This window comes from Felis catus, chromosome B3, assembly GCF_018350175.1.
Source record: "Felis catus isolate Fca126 chromosome B3, F.catus_Fca126_mat1.0, whole genome shotgun sequence".
NCBI classification, from domain to species: Eukaryota; Metazoa; Chordata; class Mammalia; order Carnivora; family Felidae; genus Felis; species Felis catus.
This window is the reverse complement of record NC_058373.1, coordinates 103,791,373-103,817,703: the sequence shown is the minus strand read 5'-3', so window position 1 is coordinate 103,817,703 and position 26,331 is coordinate 103,791,373. Positions and strand designations below refer to the sequence as shown.

At 45.3% G+C, this 26,331-nt stretch overlaps 1 protein-coding gene across 1 annotated transcript; it reads right to left on the bottom strand.

Annotated features, from left to right (window-relative positions):
* Nucleotides 1-17,542: 17,542 nt before the first annotated feature.
* Nucleotides 17,543-17,905, bottom strand: LOC101094765 (60S acidic ribosomal protein P2-like). Its single transcript, XM_045060668.1, has one exon. It carries the CDS (start codon nucleotides 17,903-17,905, stop codon nucleotides 17,543-17,545), a length of 363 nt encoding a protein of 120 aa, XP_044916603.1.
* Nucleotides 17,906-26,331: the final 8,426 nt, after the last annotated feature.

The following is a 26,331-nucleotide window of genomic DNA, read 5'->3' as shown; positions in this document are numbered from 1 at the left end:
TCCCAGATAAGAAGAGCAATGCAATCAAGTCAATTAATTTCCGGCTGCCGAAATTTCCGAGTTTTAGATAATGGTCAGTTTCCTCGACTCCCATCCGGTTCCTTGGTCTCACCTTTCCTCTAAACGTCCCTTCGGCCCCAGCCCCGCACAGCCTGGGCGGGAGGCGTGGGGCCCCGGGAGGCCCTGGGCGGGACTGCGGGAACTGAGCCCCAAGGTGTGCACAGGGGCGGCGCAGGAGCGCGGCCCGGGTTCTCGGCCGAACTCACCGCGATCTTTCAGGGTTGGAGGCCCGTCGGAGTTGGCCGGGGAAAGGACTCGCATCCCTGCCCCTGGGAGCCCCAGTTGGGGCAGAGGCCCAAGTCAGTTCCCCGGGCCGATACCGCCCTCTGGGCCCTACTCACAGCCCTGCGGGCCTGGCGGAGGCGACAGGAGACCGTCTCTCGTCCTTTGAGTTCCCCTCCCTTCCTGTGCCCTGCCGCAGCCCACCCCGCTCGGCTAAGTGTTCAGGCCCCGCGGGATCCGGCCGCGCCCGAGCCCAGGGGGCTGGGGGCCGCGGGCAGAGCTGAGGAGCCGCCGCGGGGCCTGCGCGCCTTCAGCGCACGGAGAGCGCGGCCTCCTCGAGCCCTGAAGTCGCCTTTGGGTCGGCCGCGGGCTTGGGGGGCGTCTGGCTGACAGCACGGCCCGGCCCGAGTTGCGGAGGGAGGGAGGAGAGTGTGTGTGTGGTCCGGACAGGAGCAGAGCACCTTGCGCTGGAAAAGGAACGAAAACTGAGACCCAAGGAGAGGCCGGGCCCAGGAGAGGGGGCCAGGGAGGTGAAAGCGGGCCTGGCGGGGCCTACGGCCTCTGGCTCTCCTCGTCTCCCGGGAGGAAGCGCCGCAGACCGCTGGGTCTCCTCCCGGCAGCGAGGGGGAGGCCGCCGCCGCCGCCACAGCGGGGGCTCCCGCCGAGGGGCGTCCGTGGCGCCGACAGGGAGTCCAGCTGGGCCTGCTCTGGGCCCTCAGAGATCTCCCTGGAGAGCCAGGTGCTCCGGCTGGCGGGTCTGGGGAAGTCGTGCTTGTGTGTTCCGCCCTCCCTCGGGGTCCTGGGCTCTGGGCTGAGGCTTTCAGAGGGGAGCCTCATCCCTTTTCTCCTACCCCTCTACATTTCTTTTTTTAGCCGAGTGCCCCGTCTTTTCCTTTTTGGACCTGGGCGCAGCACTGAACAGCCCCGAAGGCTGGAAGCCGGGTCTGGAATGGGGAAGCGGTGCCTCAGGCGTCCTGGAAGGCGCCAGGAAGCCCATTCCGGTCACCTGCAGGGCAGCGGCCGCAGAACTGTGCCCGCCCGCACTTAACCAGAAGCGGGTGGTCGGGCAGCCAGACCTGGCACGTACAGCACAAGTTTGAACCCGCATCTAACACCCGGTGAAAACCTCGCTGTTGTTACCGGGACAAAGCTGTAACCCAAAACCAGGCGTGCCAGTGTTAGGTGGTGGTTTACTGCACACAGAGACATGTTTTAATTACGCAAAAGAGAAAAACAAAGGAGTCAGGCAGGCGTCGGGCGCATCCCACACAACTGAAGCGGACGTGGTAGAAAACAACCCAAACGGGAAGATACAGGGTCGGACTCAGCCATGACCTCAGCCTGCTTCTTGCCTTCCTTGGAAACCTTTAGGAAGGACAGCTCTTTCCCCTTCCTACCACAAAAGGGTCCAAGCCCCAGTCGCGTATCTGCATGCCCAGATCTGTGACCAGTGCCTTCAACACACCTCTGTTTTTCTCTCAACGGGTAGCACCCAGTAAGCGCAGCGTGCCCGGATAAAACCTGATCCCCCAGCTGCCCCATTTCCGCCCGTGGGTTAGCACGATAGGAAAGACAGGGAGCCCCTGGGATGGAGAGAGCAAAACCCCCAACAAAACCCACCCCGATGTCTTTCACTATTAGGCTCTGAAACTGCACAGATTATGGGATTTGTCTCGGACAGAATTAACATTACATGTGAAACCATAGTGCTCCGGTGTATTGAGACACATTGTATAGAATTGCTTGGAGCATCTCTTCCAAACTGCCTGTTAATAGCAATATGAGGCCTTGAACGCATTTGTGGGTTTTTGTTTTTAACCCGATTAAAACAAAATTTAGGCACTATTTGGAAAGGGCAGTTTTTCCAAGGGAGGCAATTCGAAGGACACGGAACCCATTCTGCCAGCTGGAGGAAGCTTCTGTCTGCAGAAGTGGCTGAGAGAAGTGAGCAGGCGTGCGTTTGCAAGACCTTCTACTATGCAGCAACTCCCAGAAGCAAGGCAGGCACCACCCCCCCCCCGCCCCCCAATTCTAAAGGGAATCTGTCAGACTTCCTCTCTTGCAAGCAGCGGGTTTTATATTTAAAAATCAACCTGCTGTCGACTGCAAACAAACAATAAGCAAATTCAAATAAAGGAGCCCTACCAAGCCCAACCCATTCGGTCAAAGATAACTGCAGGTGCCCGAGAGGCCAGGCTATCACTGGGGGGAGGGTCGACTCCGAATTTTGTTTTTCTCCTAAAGGGAAAGTCGAACAGCATGAGGTCCATGAGTCACTTTTATTCCTTAATCTCCCCAACTCTTTACCTTCCATTCTTAGTGGAAGGAAACATGGTATTTGGGGATGGAAAAAAACAAAACAGAACAAAACAAAGAAAACAAAAAAAGAATCCCACAGCAAATATATAATGGTAAGTGACCAAAGTTTGAACTGACTTGTTTCAGCTCCAGAAGGGAAAAAAAAAAAAAAAAAAAGCTATCTAAGAATCAGAATCTTCTGCCACCTTCTCCCGGTGTCCTCGCCTTGGTTTGCCTACTGTGGAGGTGGGAAGGGGGCCTTTGGATTAGATGTTTCTTACTAGGAGACACTTGCAGCCGAGGGTGTCTTTAAAAATAAGATGCCGGTTTCTAGCAGCTATACCAGTGCTGATTTCTACCCCTCTGAACGGCCCAAGACGAGCCCAGCAAATGCGGCCTCCGGGAAACACAGGAGCAGCACTTGACTGCACCCTGCAGGTCTGCTGCCCTCCACCCTCGGTTCCCCAGGTAAAGGCCTGAAAGTGCCCCTTAGAGCCAGCTTTTGGGTGAAGACTCTCCCTGAGGCCCTGCCCCCCATCTGCCAACTGGAGTCTCCAGAGGCCTGCGGCCACACTGCCACCTGAAAATCACTCATCCCGGCCCCTAGTTGTTAAAATCTGTTCCAAGAATCAATAGTCACATTTTAGGCTCATGGGCCATTAATAAAAATCTCCTTAACATTCAAATGGCTCTAAAATGCGTTGATGGCGGATTACTGGGGCCTAATGGACGTCGTGTGTGACAACATGGTCCCTGAATAGCGATGTTCTGGAGTGGGTGTCTGACCACAGCTACTTGATTATCAGCTTACAGCCAAACCACATTTTAGCTGCGATGCTCTTAAGTAGAGGCGTTTCTCCCGACAGCAGAGCGGGAGACTTCGGTGTTCTTCATTTAACCGGATTTAACAAACGCGTAGAGTTTTGGAAAGGGGAGGGGGAAAACTTGCCTGTCGGCATAAGGTCACCTCCAGACGAAAGAGGGGCGGGTCGCGGGCCACTGCCCCTCCTCCCCGCTTCTAAGGGAGCTTTGCCCGAAAGGCGGCTAAGGCCGATGGAGGCCCGCGCCCGGGACGTCTGCGTTGCCCTAAGTCCGGGGCTTCCCCGCGGGACCCCCGCGCTTCTCAGCGCCGGCGCAGAGTCCCTAAAGCCCCTGCCCTCCCGCCCCGACAAGGCCCGGCGAGTCTGGAACACTCGCGGGGCGCTCCTGCCGGCGGCGCGGAAGCCTACAGGCCTGGCTGCTCGCAGTCGACGGCGCCGTGGACGCCCCTGCAGCGGCTGCGGCGCCAGGGAGGGAGCGGGGCCCCGGGTTTCCAGCAAAAGTGGTGCAGGCGCGTGTTCCCGTCCTCCACCCTCCCCACCCGCACCCCAATTCAGCAAACTAAGCGGAGGGTTCCGCATGCTGGGCCTCCCCAGCCCCAGCGGCGCCCACCCCCCTCCGCCCCCGCTAAGGTGACTTGGAGACCAGAGAGAGTGCCAGGGACCGCAGAGAGTCTCACTCTCCTGGCCAAGAGGCAGCTTCCGGCCAGCTGCTGGGGACAGCGAGACCAAGACCCCTAACCCGTACCTCCGACGGCTGCGGGCCTCGAACCCGCTGTGGATGGGGCTCCCGTGGAGACTGAGAAGGCTCGGGCCCCAGGCACAGTGCCGCCGCTCTCGAAAAAGCGGGAAGTGGGGTGGGGGTGGGGGTGCCGTGGTCTTCGTGCCCCACCTTTATCCGCTTCCGCAGTCTCCCCGAGTTCAGGGTGGTGCGTGGGGGCGTAATGACGCAGGAGGCCAAAACGCCCCGCGGTCCGGTCCCACGTGGGCGCCCCACTCTGGGCGGGCGCAGAAGTCCACGTTTCCTCCTTCGAGCACCTCGTGGCGAAAAGACGGGAGAACTGCGACGTGCTTGTCCCTAGAGCTCGCGACTTGGAGTAAACGCTGCCTCCCGGGGCGGGCCTGGGCTCGGACCCCAGTGCCCAGGGTCTGGACCCCGTCCTGGATCCTTGCGGCAGTGCGCCCATCCGGGCCCCGAGGCCTGGACGCCGGCCCGCGGGTGGCAGCTTCCGGTTCCACCTGGAGGCCTGGCCTGGCCTGACCCGGCCCGCGGGAGCTGCCAGGGCAGGTTCAGAAGGCTGGTAAGGAGCGTCCTAAAATGAACGCTGCGTTCGAGTTTTGAACACGGACGGTGCACAGCTTTTCCCGAGTCCTTCTTGCCCATGGACCCATGCGAGTGTGACAACCTTTGAGTTACCTTTGGCTCGAAATGTCCAGCTATTCATTCTTATTGCTACACAGTGCTAAGGAATTTTTTCATAGGGAGGCAGATACTTTGGAGAGTTTTACACACACACGCACACATCCAAAAATGAAATTAGGTAATTGTGGAATGAAGAGTCACATTAATATTATACATTTTAAATTGATGCAAGTCTCTAATTGAAATGTCTTTCTCAATAGTTCTTCTTGCGGATTAAGTTTGTGCTATTTTTAATTTTAGTCTAAATTGGCCACTTTGAAGCTTTAGAAGGCTAACAAGAACTCAGTCTATTGATTAATCTCTACCAAAAAGCATAGCCTTTATTTAGTCTTAAAACTGACCACAGATAAGGCCCTCTGATCTTGAGATGAGGGGGAGGGTGGGGGGGGGGGGATGGTATAAACATACATTCCCTATTTTCAAGAACAAGTAATTGAGTTGGTTAAACCAATAATCTTGATTCCTGACTATTGTAAATGAACACATCACTTCCTCTTTTCCTTTTTCTTCCTTCTTTTCCCCCCCCCTTTCCTTCATATGTATAGCTAAAGGTATGGAGTGTATGATACACAATTTTATTAAGAGGTGTCTGCGCTGATATCTTTTTCAGGAATTCTTTTTTTTTTTTTTAATATTTATTTATTTTTGAGAGAGAACTTGCACGTGAGCAGAGGAGGGGCAGAAAGAGGGAGGCAGAGGATCCAAAGTATGCTCTGTGTGCTGAGAACAGAGAGCCTGATATGGGGCTCCAACTCCAGAAGAGGGAGATCATGATCTGAGCCCAAGTCTGTCACTGAACCTACTGAGTGACCCAGGTGCTTCTTCAGGAGTTCTTAACAGTGACCTTCCCTTTGGGGATGGTTGTCCATGGATAGATTTTAGAGGATGGATAAATTCTCTCAATTGTATAGAAAAATACATTTTTTTGGTGTGTGTTCAGTGTAATTTTTCTGGACAGATCTACAGCTTTTGTTAAATTCACACACACACACACACACACACACACACACACACAGACTGTAACCACCCCGAATTAAGAGCCATTGGTTTTTATGATTCATATGTTGTGAAAGAAGAGTGAACTTGGGGATAGATACTTGTAGTTCTCATAAAACCTGGACAAAATGGCACCCCAGTGAAATTTAGATCTACCCCTAACATTTTGAAACTTTGTTGTTTTTTTTTTAAACAAAGTAATCTAAAAAATCCCTTTTATTTTTAAATTTTATCTAGTTAGGCCCAATTTGAATTATTGCCCATGAGGCTATTTATGTATAACGCATTGTAAAACAACAAATGAATTAAATAAAACTTATTTTTAATATTATCTACATATGAAATGTGAAGTAGAGAATTTAAGCAAACATTTTAATGATTCAGACCAAAAAACTTCTTTTAAAAAAATGTTTATTTAATTTTTGAGAGAAAGAGAGCATGTGTGGGGAAGGGGCAGAGAGACAGGGAGACAGAGAATCCCAAGCAGGCTCTGTGTTATCAGCCCAGAGCCTAGTGCAGGACTTGAACTCAAGAACCATGAGATCATGACCTGAGCCAAAACAAAATGCTTAAGCAATTGGGCCACCCAGGCACCCCAAGTCTCTTTACCCAAAACAAGACAATCAACAGTAATAACAACAAAATATTATCTGGCTCTAATTTAAAACTTTAGAAAATTTAGTATGAATTGGATCTCCCTTTCTCTTTGTGCACGTACATAGATTTAGTAATCATGCCTAGGTTCCCAAATTTTTCTGTTGAAAGGTTTTTCATTTTCCTTAAAGTTTAATGATTGTCAAGGTGGATGAAATAATAGGTAAGGGAGGTGGGACCTTCCAACCGAATCAGAAGGAGGGCATGATTATACCATCCAGGTAAGGAATTCAAGGTCAGATGGTATAATCACCTGTAAGGGACCCAGGGTAGAATTTAAATTAAATACTTAGAGGCCTGTCTTCAGAATAGCAGATCTAGCCCATCCCTCCCCCACCCTCCCACCCCCATAACTCCCCAGCTTACTTCCAACCTTGTCTAAGGGGATATCTTCCATTAGTGCAAGAGGAAGCATAATCTATGGGTTTATTTAGCATTTGATCTTTGCGCAGAGGCTTCCATTTAGAGTAACCATTGCAGCTAAGATTTGGATCTGGTCCCTAAAATAGCCTGAACTGAGCGACCTCAGGCAAGTAGACGCAAGATACTAGCAATTTATTTCATATCAGCTCCCAGGCCATCACCAGATGATAACAACCCTTGGACACCGTTAATCTCTGCTTGACTCAAACTGGTGACCGCAAGGTGAAAGGCAGGGCGTTATCTCTGAGCAATTCATGTGGCCTTCCACAGATTGCCAGTTGGGCCAATACAATTGAAGCCTCTTCTCCAGTGGTTACTTTAAAATTTCATATCCAAAGTCTTTGGTCTTTGTTGGACTGGAAGGTAGGAGGGCTTTATCAAGGAAAATGCCCGAGGGCCAAGATGTGGGAGCTTAGAATCCAATACAAATTAGAAAGGTTGAAAAGGTAACTGTGTGTTTTCCCTGCCCAATAAACTTTAAACAACATCACTGTGACCATGACTAGAAAAAGACCTCTGGAAATGAATGTTTTTTTGCCAAACAGTAGAGGGAAAATGCACATATAAAAAATAAAAGGCAAAGTACTATCTAGAATTGCTTTTATTGTTTTGAAAATGGCTTTATTTTTGCCATCTGGAAGGTCAGTACAGATGACCATGTTCTCATTCCGTATCATTTCAGGGATATGAGGGGCAGCAGAAAGTCGGGGGCGGGGGAGGGGTTACAGTGGAGAATAAAGGAAAGCAGTGTAGTGGTGAAGGAAAGCTGTTGATGCCCAGAGGGAGACCAGGCTAAGTGACCTGCAGGGCAATTGCTAACTATTTGCACTTTTCAAATATCCAGAGGGAACAGTTTTAGGCTCATATCCCAGGGTACTCAGGTCTAGCCTCAAGTCACAGAAATACGCCTTTACTGCTTGGTAGAAGTATTCTGCCTCTGCTACTTTAGTATTCTAGTTATAATCATTCTATTTGATTTTTGTTAAATGGCTCTGGAAAGGATTGACAGATAAAAAAAAATCGAGAGGTTTCAAAAATACTGTAGCTATTTTAATCATATGTTGTTTAAGGTCCCTGTGTTGGAAGTGGGTCATTGATGAAGTAGACACAAATTCTTTTGGGTATTTTTAGCAATAAGCTCCTTTGGACAAGATCAAAAATCAACTTGACATATGCAGAATTTCAGTCGGTCAGCAAACAGTGTCAAAGAGACATCCCGCTATGCTGTTCTAGAACTTCATTCCTAGACCCTTTGTTTGCTGACCTAGCTTTTTAATTAACTGGTATCTGCAAACCCTACCCCATTGTTTGGTATCTTCTCCCCCAAATGATACACTAAATAAACAAACTCAAGTCATAATTACTAATCTCAGGATGAGAGAGCTGTATACAATTGGTAAAAGGACACCCCTTAGGGTAAAAAGTCACTGATTGATAACAGTGGTGTGTTTTGTAACATTGGAAGATTTTTTTTTAAGGACTGTGGGGAAATAGGGCATGGAATAAACAGGAAAGTCTTGTTACTGCTTAAGACTGGCCTTGGCTCCAGTGTCTTGATGATACAATGTTCAAAAAAACATGGACAGCGTTTGCCTGGTCAGACAAGAGGCAAAACAAAATGTTTACGTATTTGGAGGAGGTTACAGTGTCAGGACTGTCTCTCCTTAGTATGTGTCTGCTCCATGAGAAGTGGGCTGGGATAGAGTCTAGAGCCTGGACAGAGGAGACCAGGCCTGTGTTCTCTTGGTCTAGTCTTGCCACGTCTTCATGATGGCAGTGATGAAGGTGGGATCAGTCTCCCATATTGAAATGATTTGCATGTATCGTAGACCAATCAGCAGGACATGGGACCAGGTGATTTACTCAGCCTTTCAAAGATCTATCCCAACTGACAAATTTGCTGCTTTCCAGAGGTCAGTTTTTTTTTTTTACTGTAGGTCTAGAACTTTTACATTTGTGCGTTTCATGGATAACTGGAGCGGATTTAGTGTGAGCAGAAAACCGGTAGCTTCCCTCTTGGAAGCGCAGTCTGGTCTCCGCCCGCTTATCTTTTTCTGAATATCTTGAGCTTTCTCTGAGCTTTGGTTAATTTTACCTCAAATTCACACACAAATTGGGCTGTGGTAGGGGTGGTGTGAGTGAGAGGTATTTGGTTTTTGCCTATGTCTCTGGCTCTCATAGTATTGTAGAAACCCTCATACGACAGTATTTAAATAAGCAATTGTGACTTCCAGGTGTCTTAGGAAACATAAGTCAGTCCATATTTTTTTTTTTGTTGTTATTTGAGAAGCTGACCCCCTAGTTCCAGGAGGGGAGTAGTTAAAGGCAGTGGGGGAGCATTCAGGCTTTAAAGTTCGATTGTCTGGTGTTAAGCTCCTCTATAATGAAGTAGATATTTTTCCTCATGAAGATTTTCTAACCCTTCTGTGCCTTAGTGTCCTCATCTGTAAAACAGGAAAACATGGTAGTTTCCACTTCCCTGATTGTCGTGAAGACAAAGCACTTAGCTCAGTGTCTGGTAGGTAATAGGCGCTCAATCCTTGGTCCCAGTTACTGTTGCCACCCTTATGGTCACTGTCATGGTAGTCAGTCTCTGGCCGGCAAAACTGAGTCAGAGTCAGAAGGCTCGATGAACTAACGTTGACTGTTTTCACTCCACCGATAGGACAAGAACACAGTTATAGGAAGAATGCAAGAGTAATCGTGTGCTGTTGTATAATATGTACCAAATTATAGATGTAGCATAACCACATGGTTAAATTCATTTTGTGTTGGGTCTGCCTTTGTCACAAAGAGCCTCTGATTTTGTTCAACAGTCCAAGAAACCGTAAGGATTTTGAAATCTGCAAAGGCATTTGGCAAAAAGGAAGGAAGAGCAAAGACAAATTTGACAAGAGGGTCAAAGTGTAACAAAACAAACCACGCTGCTATCTTTATTTTATTTAAAAAAAAAATCTTTTTTAGTGTTTATTTATTTTTGAAGGAGAGAGGGAGAGCACAAGCAGGGAGGGGCAGAGAGAGAGAGAGGGACACAGAGGAATCGAGGTGGGCTCCACGCTGAGAGCAGAGAGCCCGCCACTGGGGCTCCAACTCACTAGGCATGAGATCATGACCTGAGCTGAAGTCAGCCGCTTAACCGACTGAGCCACATGCACAAGCTGGGGAGGGGCAGAAAGAGGGAGACAGAGGTTCCAAATATGGCTCCATGCTGACGGCAGAGAGCCTGACGTGGGGCTCAAATTCATGAACCGGGAGACCAAGACCTGAGCCGAAGTCAGATGTTTAACTGCTTAACTGGCTGAGGCACCCAGGTGCTGCCACACTGCTATCTTTAAATCATACTTTCAGTCCTCTCCATGTAAGATTTAAAATGTTTATCCATTATTGCAAGTAGTTTTTTCCCAGCTCCAAATGCTCTGAACCCCAACCTGCTCTCAGTGTTGTTGAGAATGATACTAGCATCTTTATTCCCACATACTGCAGGTTAATTCAGTCTGTGGGCAATGTTTATTGCCTCCTCCTCATCTCTAAAAATGCTGTCAAAACATGGTTTTAATTTCCTTTTAAATGTGGCTTAAACAGGGCTGCCAACACATTTCACAATTTTCCCCCTAAACATCGGCCTTTAACAAGAAAAGTGTGGTAACGTTGTTTAGTAATAAAATAATAAAGACCTTGTAAATTGGGCCCTTGGTTTAAAAAAAGGAGAGAATAATTGGGAATAAAAAAAAGCTTTATGCAAATCAACTAGTAAGGATGATGGCAGAAGGAGAAGAGAACAGGGTAATGAATTTGTTCAAATGAATTTACTGAAGACGGCAATTCAACTCTCTAAGGAATTACAGAGAAAACGAGTAAGTGGCTAGAGGGGCTGATATCTCAAGAAAGCCTGAATAGGCAAAATGGACCACATTTGCAAAGTGCAAAGCTTTAGTCATCAGCTTCCACAGTTCTTCAGCACACAGGTCTGTGCAAGCAATTTGTTTAAGACTGCAAACTCAAAACATGTCTCTGAGGGCACGCACAGGGAGACAGGACCTCCTTTGTGACGTCTGTGATGGAGCAGGGACCTGACAACCACCTGCAAGAGTCTGAAAAGGCATCACCCATCAGAATTGACCAGGGGCATCCGAGGGGCTAATTTGGAATAAAAATATGAAACTGCGAGATGTCTCAGTGATGACCTCTCAATGGCCCGGGAAGAGTCGCTCAAGGCAAGTGACAGAATCACCAGTCTGGAACATTTAAAGCCAGGGAAGGAAGAACCCTTGGAATTAAGCCTCAGGAACTGTCCAGCATCAGCCGACAGCTCGACTCATGACTAGGTGACCTGTTAGGTGAGAATTCCCACCTATCAGGTACTTAACCATATGCTTATTGAATATCACTCGTTTTTCAATTCCTTTTGACAGTTGTGACACTAATGGTATTATTGCCAAAGGGACTTTTGTAGGTTCATATAGATTTGCATTTGTTCCACGAGGAGACGTAGTTATATTAATAAGAGTCCGTGTTTGCCTTGAAGACACTTCAGCTTTGACCTCTTCGGGAGATTGAAAGAATAACCAAGCACATTGTAGCTTCTCATGCCTGCTGTAAATTTCTCTGAAGAGCAGACACTAACTGCATTACTAACAATTATATGAATGATAAAGTTATAATATTTTTCTGGCCCCGGAGACATTAAAATGGATATTAGAGGGGTGCCTGGGTGGCTCAGTCGGTTAGGGGTCCAACTTTGGCTCAGGTCGTGATCTCACAGTTCATGGGTTCGAGCCCCGCGTCAGTCTCTGCACAGAGACAGCTCAGAGCCCGGAGCCTGCTTCGTATTCTGTGTCTCCCTCTCTCTTTGCCCTACCCCACTCACTGTCTGTCTCTCTGTCTCTCTCTCAAAAATAAATAAACATTAAAATGGATATTATTTTTTTTAATGTTTTTATTTATTTTTGAGACAGAGAGAGACAGAGCATGAGCAGGGGAGGGGCAGAGAGAGAGAGGGAGACACAGAATCTGAAGCACACTCCAGGCTCTGAGCTGGCAGCACAGAGCCTGACGTGGGGCTCGAACTCACGGAGTGTGAGATCGTGACCTGAGCTGAAGTCGGACGCTTAACCGACGGAGCCACCCAGGCGCCCCTAAAATGGATGTTAGGTTGGCTGTAGGAAAAGATTCTCAGGTGTCAAGCTTACAAAATTAAGCTTCCACTTAAACCTTCATTAGGATTTAGGAAAACTAGGGCCCTCGTAAGATGTATCTATTCATTCAGTAACTATTTGAGGGTCTTCTTTCTACCAGGCACACAAAGCTTCAGCTTCCATGGAACTCACATTCATGGTTATGGGAGACCATTCTGCTGGGTGGTCACAACGGAAGCCAAGGCTTCTGAGCCTAAAGGAAAATGCTGGTGCGTTTAAGGATGTATGGAAATGCAAGTGACGCTAGAAGCTTGATGTTTGCTGACACTCGAATGGATGGGAACACGTATTTTTAACACATTTGAATACGATCCAGATGTTCCGATGAACGGTTATAGATTGTGATGCTCCAAACTCAGGCCCCTCTGGGAGTCCTGGGTGTGCGGAGGGAGGTCGGAGCACAGGAGATGCTCTGCACTGAGAACCTACGTAGGTCCCAGGGCCCGTGGCTGCGGAAGCTCCATATGGTGTTCTGTGTCCTGGCCTTGTTGTGTGACAGTTGCTGCTAACAAGCTTGGCTTAGGCTTGGACGTCTTTGAAACTCACCCCTCCTTTCCCCCCTCCAGTTGCCTCCATCAGACTGACTCCTTAAAAAACAGGGCTGTGAATGGAATGGCCGAAGTGTCCCTGGGACAGGCAAAAGCAACCATCTAGTGTTTTCTACAGACATACTGACTGTAAATTAAAGAAAGGCCTTTTTGGAAAAGACAGCCCATCAAGAGACCACTTAATGTTTAATTACATGCAGTTGGAAACTCCGCAGCAGCCCAGCCAAACAGGGCATCAAAATCTAAGACAGACAGCGGTGGCTGGTGCAGAGTTTCCTTTTGGGCTCCAGGTACAAAAATTCAAACCCAGAACGGTGTATACTCACACCCCAAGGTGACTAGAATCGTTAATTATTACTGTCCCTGTGGTGTAATACGATCTTGGAAAATGTCACACAAGAATTCCTCCAAATTGTTTGTTTCATTACTCTTCCTCCTCCTCCCCAGTTTCTATTTCTTGGCTCTGTTCTTTTCTGTAGTTGCCTTTCTTTCTCTCTTTCCTCCCTCCCAACTGGCATTGTGATGTTGAATTCACCAGGTGCGCAAACTTCCTCCCTCATCTGACACTTCTTTGGCAGAAAGCACAGGTAGCCCAGCAGGTATTGTCAGGGTCAAGTTAAAAAATAACAAAACCTGCCAATGCAGATTCTCTTCTCCTGGCATCAATGGGTTCGCGAAAAGGCTGCCGTGGCTTTAATATTTCCCTTTTTACAGCTGGCATGAACTTGGCCGTCCATCTGCGGCTCACCACCTTTCTCCCACTTTGTCCTTGTCCGCACTGGGGGATGGCCGGCATTTGCCCCGGTCCTGGGTCCTGAGGTGGGGGGTGGGGTGGTAGGGACAGGAGCAGAATGACGAAGGAGCAGAACGATCTTCTGTTTAGAAAACGTTGACTGGAACAAGTACCGTTGTTAGGTCTCAACTTACGCCTCAGTGGTCTCCGTTAGATCCTTGATGCATCAGAAATGAGCTGACTTAGTAAAAATAGTGGAGATGTTGAATCTCTGTGGTGGGCTTTTAAAGTCTGAAACCACAAGGAAACGCCGTTTTGTAAGTCGCGAGTTAAATGCCAGGTGAGCGCCCAGAGTTCTGACAGGCTGGGTAAACTCGGAAACTAGCTGATGGTGGGGCGCCTGGGTGGCTCACTCAGTCGGTTAAGCATCTGATTTCCGCTCAGGTCATGATCTCACGGGTTCGTGAGTTCGAGCCCCTCATTGAGCTCTCTGCTGTCAGCACAGAGCTCACTTCGGAGCCTCTGTACCCCCCTCTCTCTGCCCCTCCCCTGCTCATGCCGTCTCAAAATAAGTAATAAACTTAGAAGAAGAAAAAAAGAAACTAGTTGATTGTGAGAGAAACAGTACTAGGGTTTTGTTTCTGTTTTCTTTTTGGAAGTATTTTTTTTTTATAAGTGTTTATTTGTTTATTTAAGTGATCTCTACACCCATCGTGGGGGCTTGAGCTCATGACCCCGAGATCAAGAGTCACATGCTCTTCTGACTGAGCCAGTCAGGTGCCCCTGTTTTCTTTCTTATGGTCTGGTATTAATCCTACAAGAAATAATCCTCCTAGGGGGGTAAAAAGTGAATATATGTGTCTTCAAGCAACCAGACTTGCTGCAGGCATTAGAAAGCTTTGTCTGCAGTACATGTAGCTTCCACAGCTCTTTCCGAGAGGGAGTCCCCGCACTGTTCTCAACTCTTTCTCAGAGTGGTGTGATATGTGCTGACATTCTTGAACCTTGTCTACGTCCAGGGCTCCCAACACCTTGTTCTATCGCAATGAAATTGAATGATCAGTTTGTTACAAAATGGCTTTCTATACACACATTCATATTTCCTTTGATAATACAGTGAGATTAGGGGCACCTGGGTGGCTCAGTCGATACAGCACCTGACTTCACTCAGGTCATGAGTTCGAGCCCCATGTCGGGCTCTGTGCTGACAGCTCAGAGCCTGGAGCCTGCTTCGGATTCTGTGTCTTCCTCTCTCTCTGCCTCTCAGAAATAAATAAACATTAAAAAAATAATAGAGTGAGATTATGTTTATTCTTTAATTTAGTGTGAAAGTCCTTACTGCTGCTGTGTCAACTGTGGGGCTGGCCTTGTTTACAGTTGACTCCTGTGAGGAAATTCCTGAAGGAGGTGTGTGTGGGTGTGTGTGGGTGTGTGTGAACCAGAGAGAGAGAGAAGCAGAGAGACAGTGAGAGAGAGGTGCGAGGGTCGGGGAGAAACGGAGAGGTGATGGTGGTATATCTAGAGATTGTTAGATATGTAGCCAAGTTCTGGTTCCTCCATTCTCCTAACCCCTTCTGGGTCAGGGAGGAAGAGTAGATAACGTTTCCTCAGGCTGAATGGCTGTGGAGCTCCTTCTGATAACTTTTCTGCTATAAAACACTTGAAGTTGTGGCTACTCTAAGACATCATTTCTGTTGCCTACACCAGTAGGAAAGAAAATCCCAGTGTACTTTATGATACAATATTGATCAAGATGGGGGGGAGGTTTCCTGCAGGTAATGCTCTTTCATTTGACAAGCACAGATAGGCATTCTGCAAAGAGATAAAATGGCTAATATATTTGGAATAATCACTAATGCTTATGAGATAGTATTAAGTGCGTCTGATCCACAAAGCCATTAAATTTACACCAAACATCTAACAAACTAATTGTAATATTAATGGGGAGAGAAAAAATTACGTTGCATGACTATTTATTATTTTAATTTTTACAAAGATAACATCGCTAGATACAAAATATGATCTATGTTTAAACATTCCAAGCACGAGGCAAGTGATTGCGTTGTCAGGGAAAAAATGCCTCCCCTCAAGTTAATGGCTGATATGATGATACTCTAAGCCCCCATTAGCTATCCATTCCAATCTCAGATTAATCGGGCACAGCCATGAACCTGGGATTGGTTCCTATCTCCATATGACCAGTTTCACCTCCAGAAGATGACCAGTAATCACTTTATCATAGGTTACAGCAGGAGTCAGGGAGAGGTGGCAATTAGCCAACATCATGTTCACATACGTGCATGTGTACATGTATGTGTGACACATATACACCCCCCTGTGTATTTGTTGACTTTTCGTGTGTCTGTCATCTCATTATATAGGGTGAAATTTTCAGGGGATTTCACTTTACACTTATTTCTGTCCCCCAGTACCCAGTCCAGGACTTGGAATACAGCAGGTGCTTAATACAGAGAAATTATTGACAGGTCATGATGACTCTAGCAACCAAAGGCAAGGCCAGGGGGTATTTATCTGTCTCTTTTGTTCCCTCTCTACCTTGACAGAGCCCTTACTTTGGTCTCTTATCTACCCATCCTGCTTTCTCTTCTCTACCTTCCAATCTGTTCATGCTGCTATTAAATTTAGTTTCTACAAACCAGATCTATAACGTATAAGGGCCACAGGATAAAGGCTTAACATGTTAGCCTAGCATTTACGGTTCTACAACAGCGCTTTTCGAACTTTAATGCGCATACAAATCATCTGGGGTTTTCAGAATGCAGATTCTGTTCTGGTCGGTCTGGGGGTGAGGCCCAAGAATTTGCATTTTTAACAACATCTCAGGCAGATGCTGCAGGTCCTGGGACCACATTTTGAACGGCAAGTCTCTACAACACTTGGCCTGGCCCAGGTGGTAAATGCCCTTTTAGCTTCATCTCGATTCACTCCTCACCCCGCGCCCTACATTCTAGCAAAACTTTTGTTCTTGGCATTCCTTTGCAATTTTCCAACTTGGGCTTTGACTCACATTATACCTTTTCTGCCTCCTAAACCATTACTCATCCTTCCAGACAGCTCAAATATCACCATCTCTGTGAAGACTTCCAGCTCAGCTGCTGCCTCCTTGGTCAGCTAATCCCTCTGTCTACCAGGTTCTCACAGCACTTTGCTAGGACTAATGTTTAGCACTTATTATAAGTTATCATAACTGTTTGTTTACATGATTGTCTTTCCAGCTAGACCACGAGCTACCCAGGGCAGGGGGCCAGCCAAGCCTTAGCCATCTTACAACCTCAGCACCCAGTATAGAGCACAGCACACACAATCGTACCTTAATATTAGTTGAATTGAATGGGCTTTTCATTATCACTCTTTTGCAGAAGACTTTTAATGATGAACATTTTGAGACAAAGACATGTCGTGGCAGAATTGAGGGGATCATAGTCGCTGATGTTAAATGGTAATTAAAATGCTTTAGCAAGGGATCATAGTCATTGTGATAAACCATAACTATATTAGCAATTAATACTAATAATCAATGATAGTACTAATATTGCTATCATCTATGATAATAATTGACTATAATTGTTATTAACGATAGCTGTATTTTATCTACTGAATGCTATGTACCAGGTACTTGCTAATCACTTAGATATAAAATTTCACTTAAACTTTACAACCTATGTTTTATCTTAGGTAAGTTCATAGACACAGAGTTTTGAGGATAGATCCAGTGCTGCAACCCCAGGAAATGATAGAGTTGGAATTTGAAACCTGGATTCAGTCCATGCTCTTAGCCATTTTTCCCTTGCTGGAAGAATAGCCGGGTAAGTGTGTCTTCTTTCAAGAGCATTCACCAATTATATGTACTCTAGTTTTAAACAGTTTTTATTTATTTAAGTCATCTCTGCACCCAATGTGGGGCTCAAACTCAAAACCCCAAGATCAAGAGTTGCATGCTCTTCTGACTGAGCCAGCCAAGCGCCCCCAGTCACACGTACTATAAAACAAAAATATATGTACTCTAAATGCAGTGGGGTTTCCCTCCAGGGCAGGGATCCTAATCCTTTTCTGTGCTTTGGACTCCTTTGGCAGTCTGGTAATGTTCATAGACTGCGCAGAACACTTTTTTAAAGTATGTATGTATGTATGTATGTAAAAAAGGGTTTTGTTTACAGGACAGCGGGACTATAATGGAACAAGTCGAATCCCGTGTCATTGTCCAACTCCTCTAACTCTTCCTTCTCATCCTTCTTCTCCTCTGATGCAGCTGGGATGGAACCAGCAGCAGGAGCTGCAGATCCTGGGGAGGCACGGATAGCCACAGCCCCACCAGCGGTCACACTGGCCAACTTGCCAATACCCTGGGCCATGATGTCTTCAATGCTTTTTCCGGTCAACTCACAGATGACCTTGTCAAGCAGGTCGTCATCCGCCTCAATGCCCATGCTGTCCAGAATCTTCTTGATGTCCTTGGCACTGGGGGGAGGCATTGCCCTAGAGGACGTCAGCAGGTAAGAGGCAATGTAACACATCTCCTGCGGTGTCAGAGACTGAAGGGTTTTTTTGTTTGTTTGTTTTTAAGCAGGCTCTAGGCCCAACCTGGGGCTTGACCTCATAACCCTGAGATCAAGAGTCACAGACTCTTCTGACTGAGCCAGTCAGACACCCCAGAACATTTTTAAATGCATTAAAAATAACAGAATTGCAAAGGAAACCAATTAGTTGAAATATGGTTTATCAAAATAGTAAAAAGAAAAAAGTTGTGATATAGTAATAGGTGCCTTTCTAAATAAATAAATAAATAAATAAATAAAGTTTTATTTATTTAAGTAATCCCTATATCCAAGGTGGGACTAGAACTCAGACCCCGACACTGAGTTGCATGCTCTATCGACAGAGTCAGCCAGGAGCCCCTGTACCTTTCCTTTTTAATGCCTTAAAAATAAGATCTAGCAGTGAGACTAATAATGACTTTAATTCTGAAGTTTTGATGGGCCTAGACAATATTTTGAGATATCTGCAACTGAAATATGACGAAAATATCTGTGATCTCTCTACTCAAGACAAAGTCACAGGTGTTGCTTAAGATACTGAAGTTTGTTGGGGCGCCTGGGTGGCTCAGTCGGTTGAGCGGCTGACTTCGGCTCAGGTCACGATCTCGCGGTCCGTGAGTTCGAGCCCCGCGTCGGGCTCTGTGCTGACAGCTCAGAGCCTGGAACCTGTTTCAGATTCTGTGTCTCCCTCTGTCTCTGACCCTCCCCTGTTCATGCTCTGTCTCTGTCTCAAAAATAAATAAACGTTAAAAAAAATTTTTTTTTTAATTAAAAAAAAAAAAGATACTGAAGTTTGTTGCCTATATTCATAATGGAAGAAAATGCTAAATATCTCTAAGAGGTGAGTGCAATTAAAGGTGTGATTTTTTTTCCTTCCATCTAAGTTCATGGCCCCTTCCCCCAGAATTCTGTGCACAAACACCTTATATATGTGTATGTGGGGATTGGTCCTTTGAACTTCAGATTAGGAATCCATGTTCTAGAAAGGACAGATTTTCTGCCTTTTGAAGAGGTTGGAGTGCTCAGAGATAGAAGTCAGCCAGATGGAAAAAATTGTCCCGTGCACAGAAATGGCACAAAATCAGTGGCAAGAGGCACATGGTGAAGGAGTATAATAAAAGGGAGAGAGGAGGAGGAAGAGGAGAAACTTAGCAGCATTCGAGCCTTGCAGCAGGTAAGAAGTTCTTCCTTTGTGGAGTGGACCCAGAGATGTTCAGAAGAGGATGGGGCAAGAAAACTTGGAAGAATCCAAAAACGTACATGCAAGTTTTAGCAACTGGAAGAAATTCTGTAGCTGTCCCCAACAGAAAGAACCACATTGTGATGTTACCATACTGAGGAGCACGAAGGGATCTGTGCCTGCGACTGTCAAGTGGTGGCAGAGTGGGCAGCGTCCCCATCTTCCTGAATCGGTGATACGTGGCAAGGGTCATAAAGCCCACTACCCTCCATCTACTTCAACTGATTCAAATGAGAACAAACCACACAGTGTAAACCTAACCTAGTATATATCTTTATCAATTTTGAAGAGATAGGGAATCCAAAGTTTGGAGGCACAGGTAGAATTTTGACCACTGTAAATTATAAATTTGTCATTCCAATGGTATCAGATGCCACCATTTGGCATTCAAGCACACTAAGATCCAATCCCTTTTTTTCTCTTAGGGTCCATGTATCCTTTTCTCATGCACTTTATATTCTTGGCAATTAGACCTATCAAAATTCTGTGCCCGCTTCCATTTTATTCTTTGCAAATCCTGACACCAATAATGCCTTTTTTTCTATCGCAATCCCTGAGTCCTACCCATCCTTTAAGGCTCAACTCAAACTCTGCCTCTTTTATAGCATTTTATCTTTATTTCTCTTATGGTCAGTAACTCTCTTTGTTGATTCTATGGACAACAAAAGTTGTGGCCTTTGGAGAAATATTATACTAGAAAAAGTGCCCAGTGATGGAAGGAAAAGCAGAATAGAAAGTTAAAAAAAACCCAATTCTTAGGGCCCTCGATAGTTCGATATCAATAGACTACATGAGTAATAAAGTGAACGTGGAGTATTAACCAAGGTTGTAAATATAACTGCACAGTTATCACCCTAATGGTAGTGATAGGAGTACAAATAAAATGTGGCAAGTAAAAATATGTATATTTGGTTAAGAAATTGAAACATTTCCAACAGAAGTGGAGGGGAAGTATAAAAAGATGCATAGTTTACCTCAGCTTGGACCGAAATGATCAGAGGTACCTCCTTACAAAGATGACTGTGGTAGTAGCTGAAGGATGGATTGTAGCTCAGAGAGATTTAAGGCAGAAAGACCGGTTGGCAGCCATTTACATAGCCCAAACTAGGGACACCTGGCTGGCTCGGTCGGTAGAGCACGAGACTCTTGATCTTGGGGTCATGAGTTTGAGCCCCACATTGGATGTAGAGTTTACTCAAAAGCAAAATTAAAAAAAAAATAAGTAAATAGTCCAAGTGAGATATAATAAATACCCACTTAAGACTTCAAGGTTTGGGGCACCTGGGTGGCTCAGTCGGTTGAGTGCCCGACTCTTGATTTCGGCTCAGGTCATGATATCTCAGTTCATGAGTTGGAGCACCGAGTAGGGCTCTGCGTCGACAGCACAGAGCCTGCTTGAGATTCTCCCTCTCTCTCTCTGCCCCTCCCCTACTAGGACTCTCTCTGTCTCTCTCAAAATAAATAAATAAACTTAAAAAAAAAAAAAGACTTCAAGGTTTCACATCTAGGTGCCTGGGAGTACAATGACATCCCTAAGAGGAGTATGTAGAAAGGATTTGGGGGGCAGTTGCCAGATAAGAATGGCTTGGGCTCTAAAAACTCCTGGGGTGCAGGAAAAGTGAGAGACTCCCAATCGAGAAATACACATGAAATGCCTCTGGAGACTGAATTAGTAGAAGTACAGTCTTCCACTCATAACTGCAGAGCTGCACCCAGGTCTGGGTTCACACTTTATGAAGGACTTTGAAAAACACGGTGACTTGCAAATTCTCTCCGTTGAAGAACATTGGAAGAAATTTGGAATACTTAATAAGTAGGGAAGATATAATCACTGTCTGTAAATATGTGATACACAGAAAAGGTAAAGAAGGAATTAATTATATTCTAGAGTGAAAGGTAGTGGGGTGATGGTGGATGGAGTTACAGTGAGAAGAATCGGGGCTTATGCTAAGAAATAATTCAGTAACACAGAGAGTGACCAAATAGTGGGAAAGCGTTGACTTGCAGAGGTGTCAGCTCTCCATCTGTGAACTAGTCAAGCAGAAACAGGCTGAAACTTTGGTCATGTGTTTTGTAGAAGGAATTCCTGTAGTTTAAAGAAGGGAGGTTGAATTACCGATGTTTAAGATACCTTGCGACTTTGAAGCCATTGGTTTCTGTTCACCAAAGGAACCTCCTATCCTGGAGGGAGGGAGCCTCACTTTGAGGACATGGTTGTTCTTTATCTACATATATCCACTGTCTAGTGCTGCGTTCAGCACAGAGCACTGACGTTCAGTGAATGATTGTCAAATGCTGAATGAATAAATGGAGGCAATTTCAATTCACCTATGAACTGTGAAACATGAGTCAAGGCAGTTAAGCTGGGACACTCCGGTTTGCAGTTATCTTCAACAGGAAAGTCTCATTCTCCTAAGTTATGTGCTTTCTTTCCCTCTTCTTCCCTGATGCAGACTCACTTATCAGAAATGCGAGAAAGTTTGATCATAAAGGAATGTAATCATCTTATCTGGAAAGTCAGAACATGCTTTCAGGGTAGCAGAAAATTAAGAGACTTCAAAGTTGCATTTGATTTTTATTTAATTAGTGAGATTTAATTAATTAATTTAATGAAAATTTGAAGGCATAAAAACACCAGTGGCTATTAAAAGTTCTATAGCTAGAAATATACTAAGGTGCCTATGGAAAAAAACAGTATAGAGTCAGCTTTCACAGCTCTGAGGCAGTTGAGCATCATGTGATTGCCCTCACATTCTTGGGAATCATTTGACATCGCAGGTGGTTCTCCCAAAAGATCCAGTTTCTCACCTATCCTTTGATATTACTTGCACACTGATTATAATGCCCATAGTTGTCAGTCTACGTTAACGCAGACTTTCGGTGCAATTGACGTGGGGCTGACATTTATGGTTCCCAAGGTGGAGAACGGTCCAAACATAGATAGTGCCTGGGATGCAGGGAGATGTCTCTTCTCACTGGGTTGCCTTCACAAACATTGTGTGGAAGAGGTACAGATCAGATTCTGGAACATGTCCTATGTGCAGCCATCATCCAGATATGAAATTTAAGGCGACCTTCTCTCCTTAGGTTTATTCTGGAGCCAATGAGAACTTCCGTGTGCTTACAGAGAAAAGAGGGGCCTAAGTATTCCTTATGTGGAGAGGAGGCAGGACGTTGCTTTCTAGCACATTTTGGGTGGCAGAGTTATCTGCTGACCCCTGACTGCCAAGCAGCCCTGGGCACTTCTTGGTGCATAGCACACACTCAGGTCAGCGTGGTGCATGTTAATGAATGTTGTCTTAGAGATTGCACGGCTGCAAAGAGAATTATTACATCAGACGTGGGTAGTTGTGACTGTAATGGGAGTGATTATAAAGGAAGTAAATGAGGGAGCTGCTGCAAAAGTAAAGGTTTCTTATCTGAACAACGTAATAATTGCAACCACACAACTGAGTGCGAAGATAAACAGATCCCGACATTAATGTTAACACTGTCTCCCTGGCCTGAATGGAAACACATTCAGTTGTCATTTGATTACTTTTCATTAATAATAAAAGAAAAACCTACGTGCCTAAAATCCTCTACTGTATTTGCATTATCGGTGTTGACATTACGGATGGACCAATCTGCTTATTCATATAATTCACCTTAAATTGCCCTATCAGAAGAGGCTGAAGGAAGGATTCCTGTGAAACGTAGGACTATACGTGTGCTTGTGTACGTGTGTGTGTGTGTATTTATGTTTGAGGGATGGCATTAATCGTATGAGACATGGTTTTAAAAGCTCAAATTGCAGTGTGCTGAAGGTTGCATAAACTGAAGAGTATACATATTCTAGTAGAAACTAAAGCCTTTAGCACACCTGTACTTGGTAGTTTCCACCTGAATACCCAAAACAAGCACACAAGTTGAATGTACTTATGGATCCTCTTCTACTTCTGACTTTCTTCTTCTCCCACCCCCCAACCCCATTCACTTTGAATCAAAGTGTATACAGATGGTTAAAGGGAGAACTTGATCTAGTAAAGGATTTTTTTTTTTTTTCTTTCTCTCCACGCATGTTGTCTTTACACTTTAGGGAGTTTCAGAAAGCAGGAGCTGGAGTATTTCTCATTGGCCGTCGGGGATGGGCAATTCAGTGAACTGATAATGGCAAATTCTAAGAAGAGATTTAATTCATATGGTCAGGGGATTTAAGCACAATGGGCTTCTTTCTCGGACAAAATTCCCGAGATAGTCACTGACATCCAAATTTGACCTCTAATTAATTTTAAGTTCATTGAAAATTTGGCCTGAGGGGATGCCAGAAGGGACCCAAGTGTTCATTCCCGCTCAGCTACAGACCTGAGGAAGCCGTGAAGCCGCTAGCTTTACCCCTGGCAATGGGGAGTAGAACAGAAGCCCATTTAAGAGTGTTCCAGTAAATGTTTACCTTGGATGCACGTAGTTGTCTCGTTCTGTCTTTATAGGTGTAAGATCAGCATGCTCCAAGTAAGCTTGCAGATCACTCGGAGGGCTTAAGGAGCCACCACGAACATTCCTTTATGAGTAAGGATATTGTAGAAATGACCAGCTTACACACAGCTAACCGTGATGCATCACATTTAAAAAAATTTCTTGGCAGAGGTTTTAAGTCAACACTCAAGAACTTAGAAATGATGAAAAAGAAAAAGCTACCCTGATGATCTCCAAAGCAGAGATAACCAGAAAAAACCATGATGGAGCTTACTTTCCTGACATTTGCACTGATATTCAAGAGGCCTAAAGGGAGATTAGGACTCTCTATTCGATGGTCACAACCCTAATCTCAAGAGTTGACTCAAGCCCCACTCAGGGCAAACTGTCTGAAAGAGCAGGAGACAGGAAGGCAAAAGTGGAAACACCTGTTGGTAATTTTCCCCAAGCAACAATTTTTGTCTTTCAGAAGACCAAAGCTAAGCTGAATTTTGGTGTCAAGGTTTCCCTTGTTGGAAATAGAGCAGGCCGGTAGCACCTTTAAACACTTCCCTGTTTTTCCAGCAGCCGAGGGAGGTGAAACCTGCAGAGAGCATGGAGAGGGCGGCACTAGGAAGGGCCTGCAGAGGTGCTTCATTAACCCGATTAAGCAGGTGGATGGAGAGGGCCTCGCTGATAATTTACACCTTGCTAATGAAGCGTGTGGCTCTTAATCTCCTCCAAACAAGATACACTCATGAAACTCTGGTGTAAGGAAAGGGGAAATTAATTAGGTGAAAAAACTATGAGATTATAGCAGAGGGATCCCTGCAAGGCAACTGTAACCTGGGTGGTTATTCATTTTAGCCTTTCTGAAATTAATGGCTGAGCTGTCAAGTAAACAAGGTGCAGTACCTTTTGGGCTTATAAGAAGTTCAAAAGCAGTGCCTCATTATGTGTCTGATTTTGTATTTTGTGGGATGGCTTAGGAAATCACTGTGATGGAAATGGTGGCTCTGGTTTCTAGTGAGTAATTTTAATATATTTGACTGTAGCACAGCCATTTATGTAGTAAGAGTGTATAAAGAAGATTCACTTGTATATTGCCTATAATTTCAAAATATTAACTTGCAAAGTAATTCTTGTATGTAATGCAAGATGTGAAGGTTTTGTGTCCTGAAGAGAAACATTTTATCTCATGTTTATTTTATTTTATTACTTTTTTTTATTCTCCAGCTTTATTGAAATACAGTTTACATGCAACATTGTGTAAGTTTAAGGTGCACAACAGTGTTGATATTATACTCGTATATTGTAAAATGATTATCACCATAGCATTAGCTAACATCTGTATCATGTCACAGAACTGCCATTTCTTTTTTGTGGTGAGGACATTTAAGACCTATTCTCTTAGCTCGTTTCGTAAAACATTTAAAGGATTAAAGTTATTACATGAATGGTATTATTAAGTTAGTAAAACAAACGTAATGACGGTAGCTAATATTTATCAAGTATTGGGATGTATCAAATACTAGCTAAGCACTTTAAATTCACTAACTCATTAGCCCCCCGTAGCAACTCTATGAGGTAATCATTTGTTTATAGATGAGTAAACTAAGGCCGAAGAAATTATGTGATTGTTTACATCATACCAAGTGTTTTCTTGCTTGCTTGTAAATAAAATACACCAGACCTTAAAGCCAGAAATTAATTTAAATGGTGTTTACTTCAGCAGAGTTGTCACATTTTGGGTCAAGTATGGAAATGACCTAGATTTCTATATCAATCAGAGTTATTGAATACAGTTAGAATACAGAGTTCAAAGAATACAGTATTTGTGGTGAGCTAGATCTGGATTCAAGTTTACTGGCATTTGCTGTGGTCTTTGGCAAGCTCCTTAACTTCTTCAAGTCTCAGTCCCTTCGTGTCCAGCATGGGGGTAATGATTCCTGCCTCATGAGAAGGAAATGAGTCTGACCTAAGATATTCCGCATGATACGTCTTGTACGCACTCAGGGTTCACACATGTTGCTCTTTATACATTTCGCTTTTTGGGGGGTCTCCACCAGGCTTCACGACAGATTCATTGGACTAACTCAAAGCTGTAGTTACTCAAAGACCTGCAAACCATTTTAACAACAGCTTCTATGCTCTGCCATATCTAAACCAAACTCCTGTTCCGAGGCTTCGCGGACTCTCCTCTGCCTAGCTCCCATCCTGTGTTCTAGGCTGGGTAGTGTTTTCACCGTGCCTGTCCCTGCTTCCACCTGAACACTCATTACATTCTCCCGCTTTGGAATGCCTTCCTTTTTTCTTTCTGCCAGTCCAGATTCTATTCACCCCATAAGACACAGCTCAGTTCCTAAATTCATCCACCCACCCACCTGTCTAGCCTAAGAACATCACTCTACCAGGTGTCGAGCACTGGGCAAGGTCACGAGGATCCAAATGAGGCAAAGTCCCGAGCCTTGAGGGACAACATTTCCGTGACAGGGAAGAGCACAAAGTCCACGGTACAGTGACAGTGAGCAGAGCATGTTCAGTGCTACCTGGTGTTAGGGTGACATGAGAGGAGCTGTCTCTCAATGTGGACGAGTTAAGGAAGGTGATTTCAGGCAGAAGGATCTCAAAGACACGAAGCTGGGAAATGTCAACACGTTTAGGGGAATGTCAAGTGCTTTAGTACTGCCGAGTTGGAGGCTGTGTGTGCAGAGCTAAGGTTTCTGGGCTC

Excerpts from the sequence above, each read along its gene's own strand:
- LOC101094765 (XM_045060668.1), bottom strand. The coding sequence starts at position 17,905 with ATGTGTTACATTGCCTCTTACCTGCTGACGTCCTCTAGGGCAATGCCT.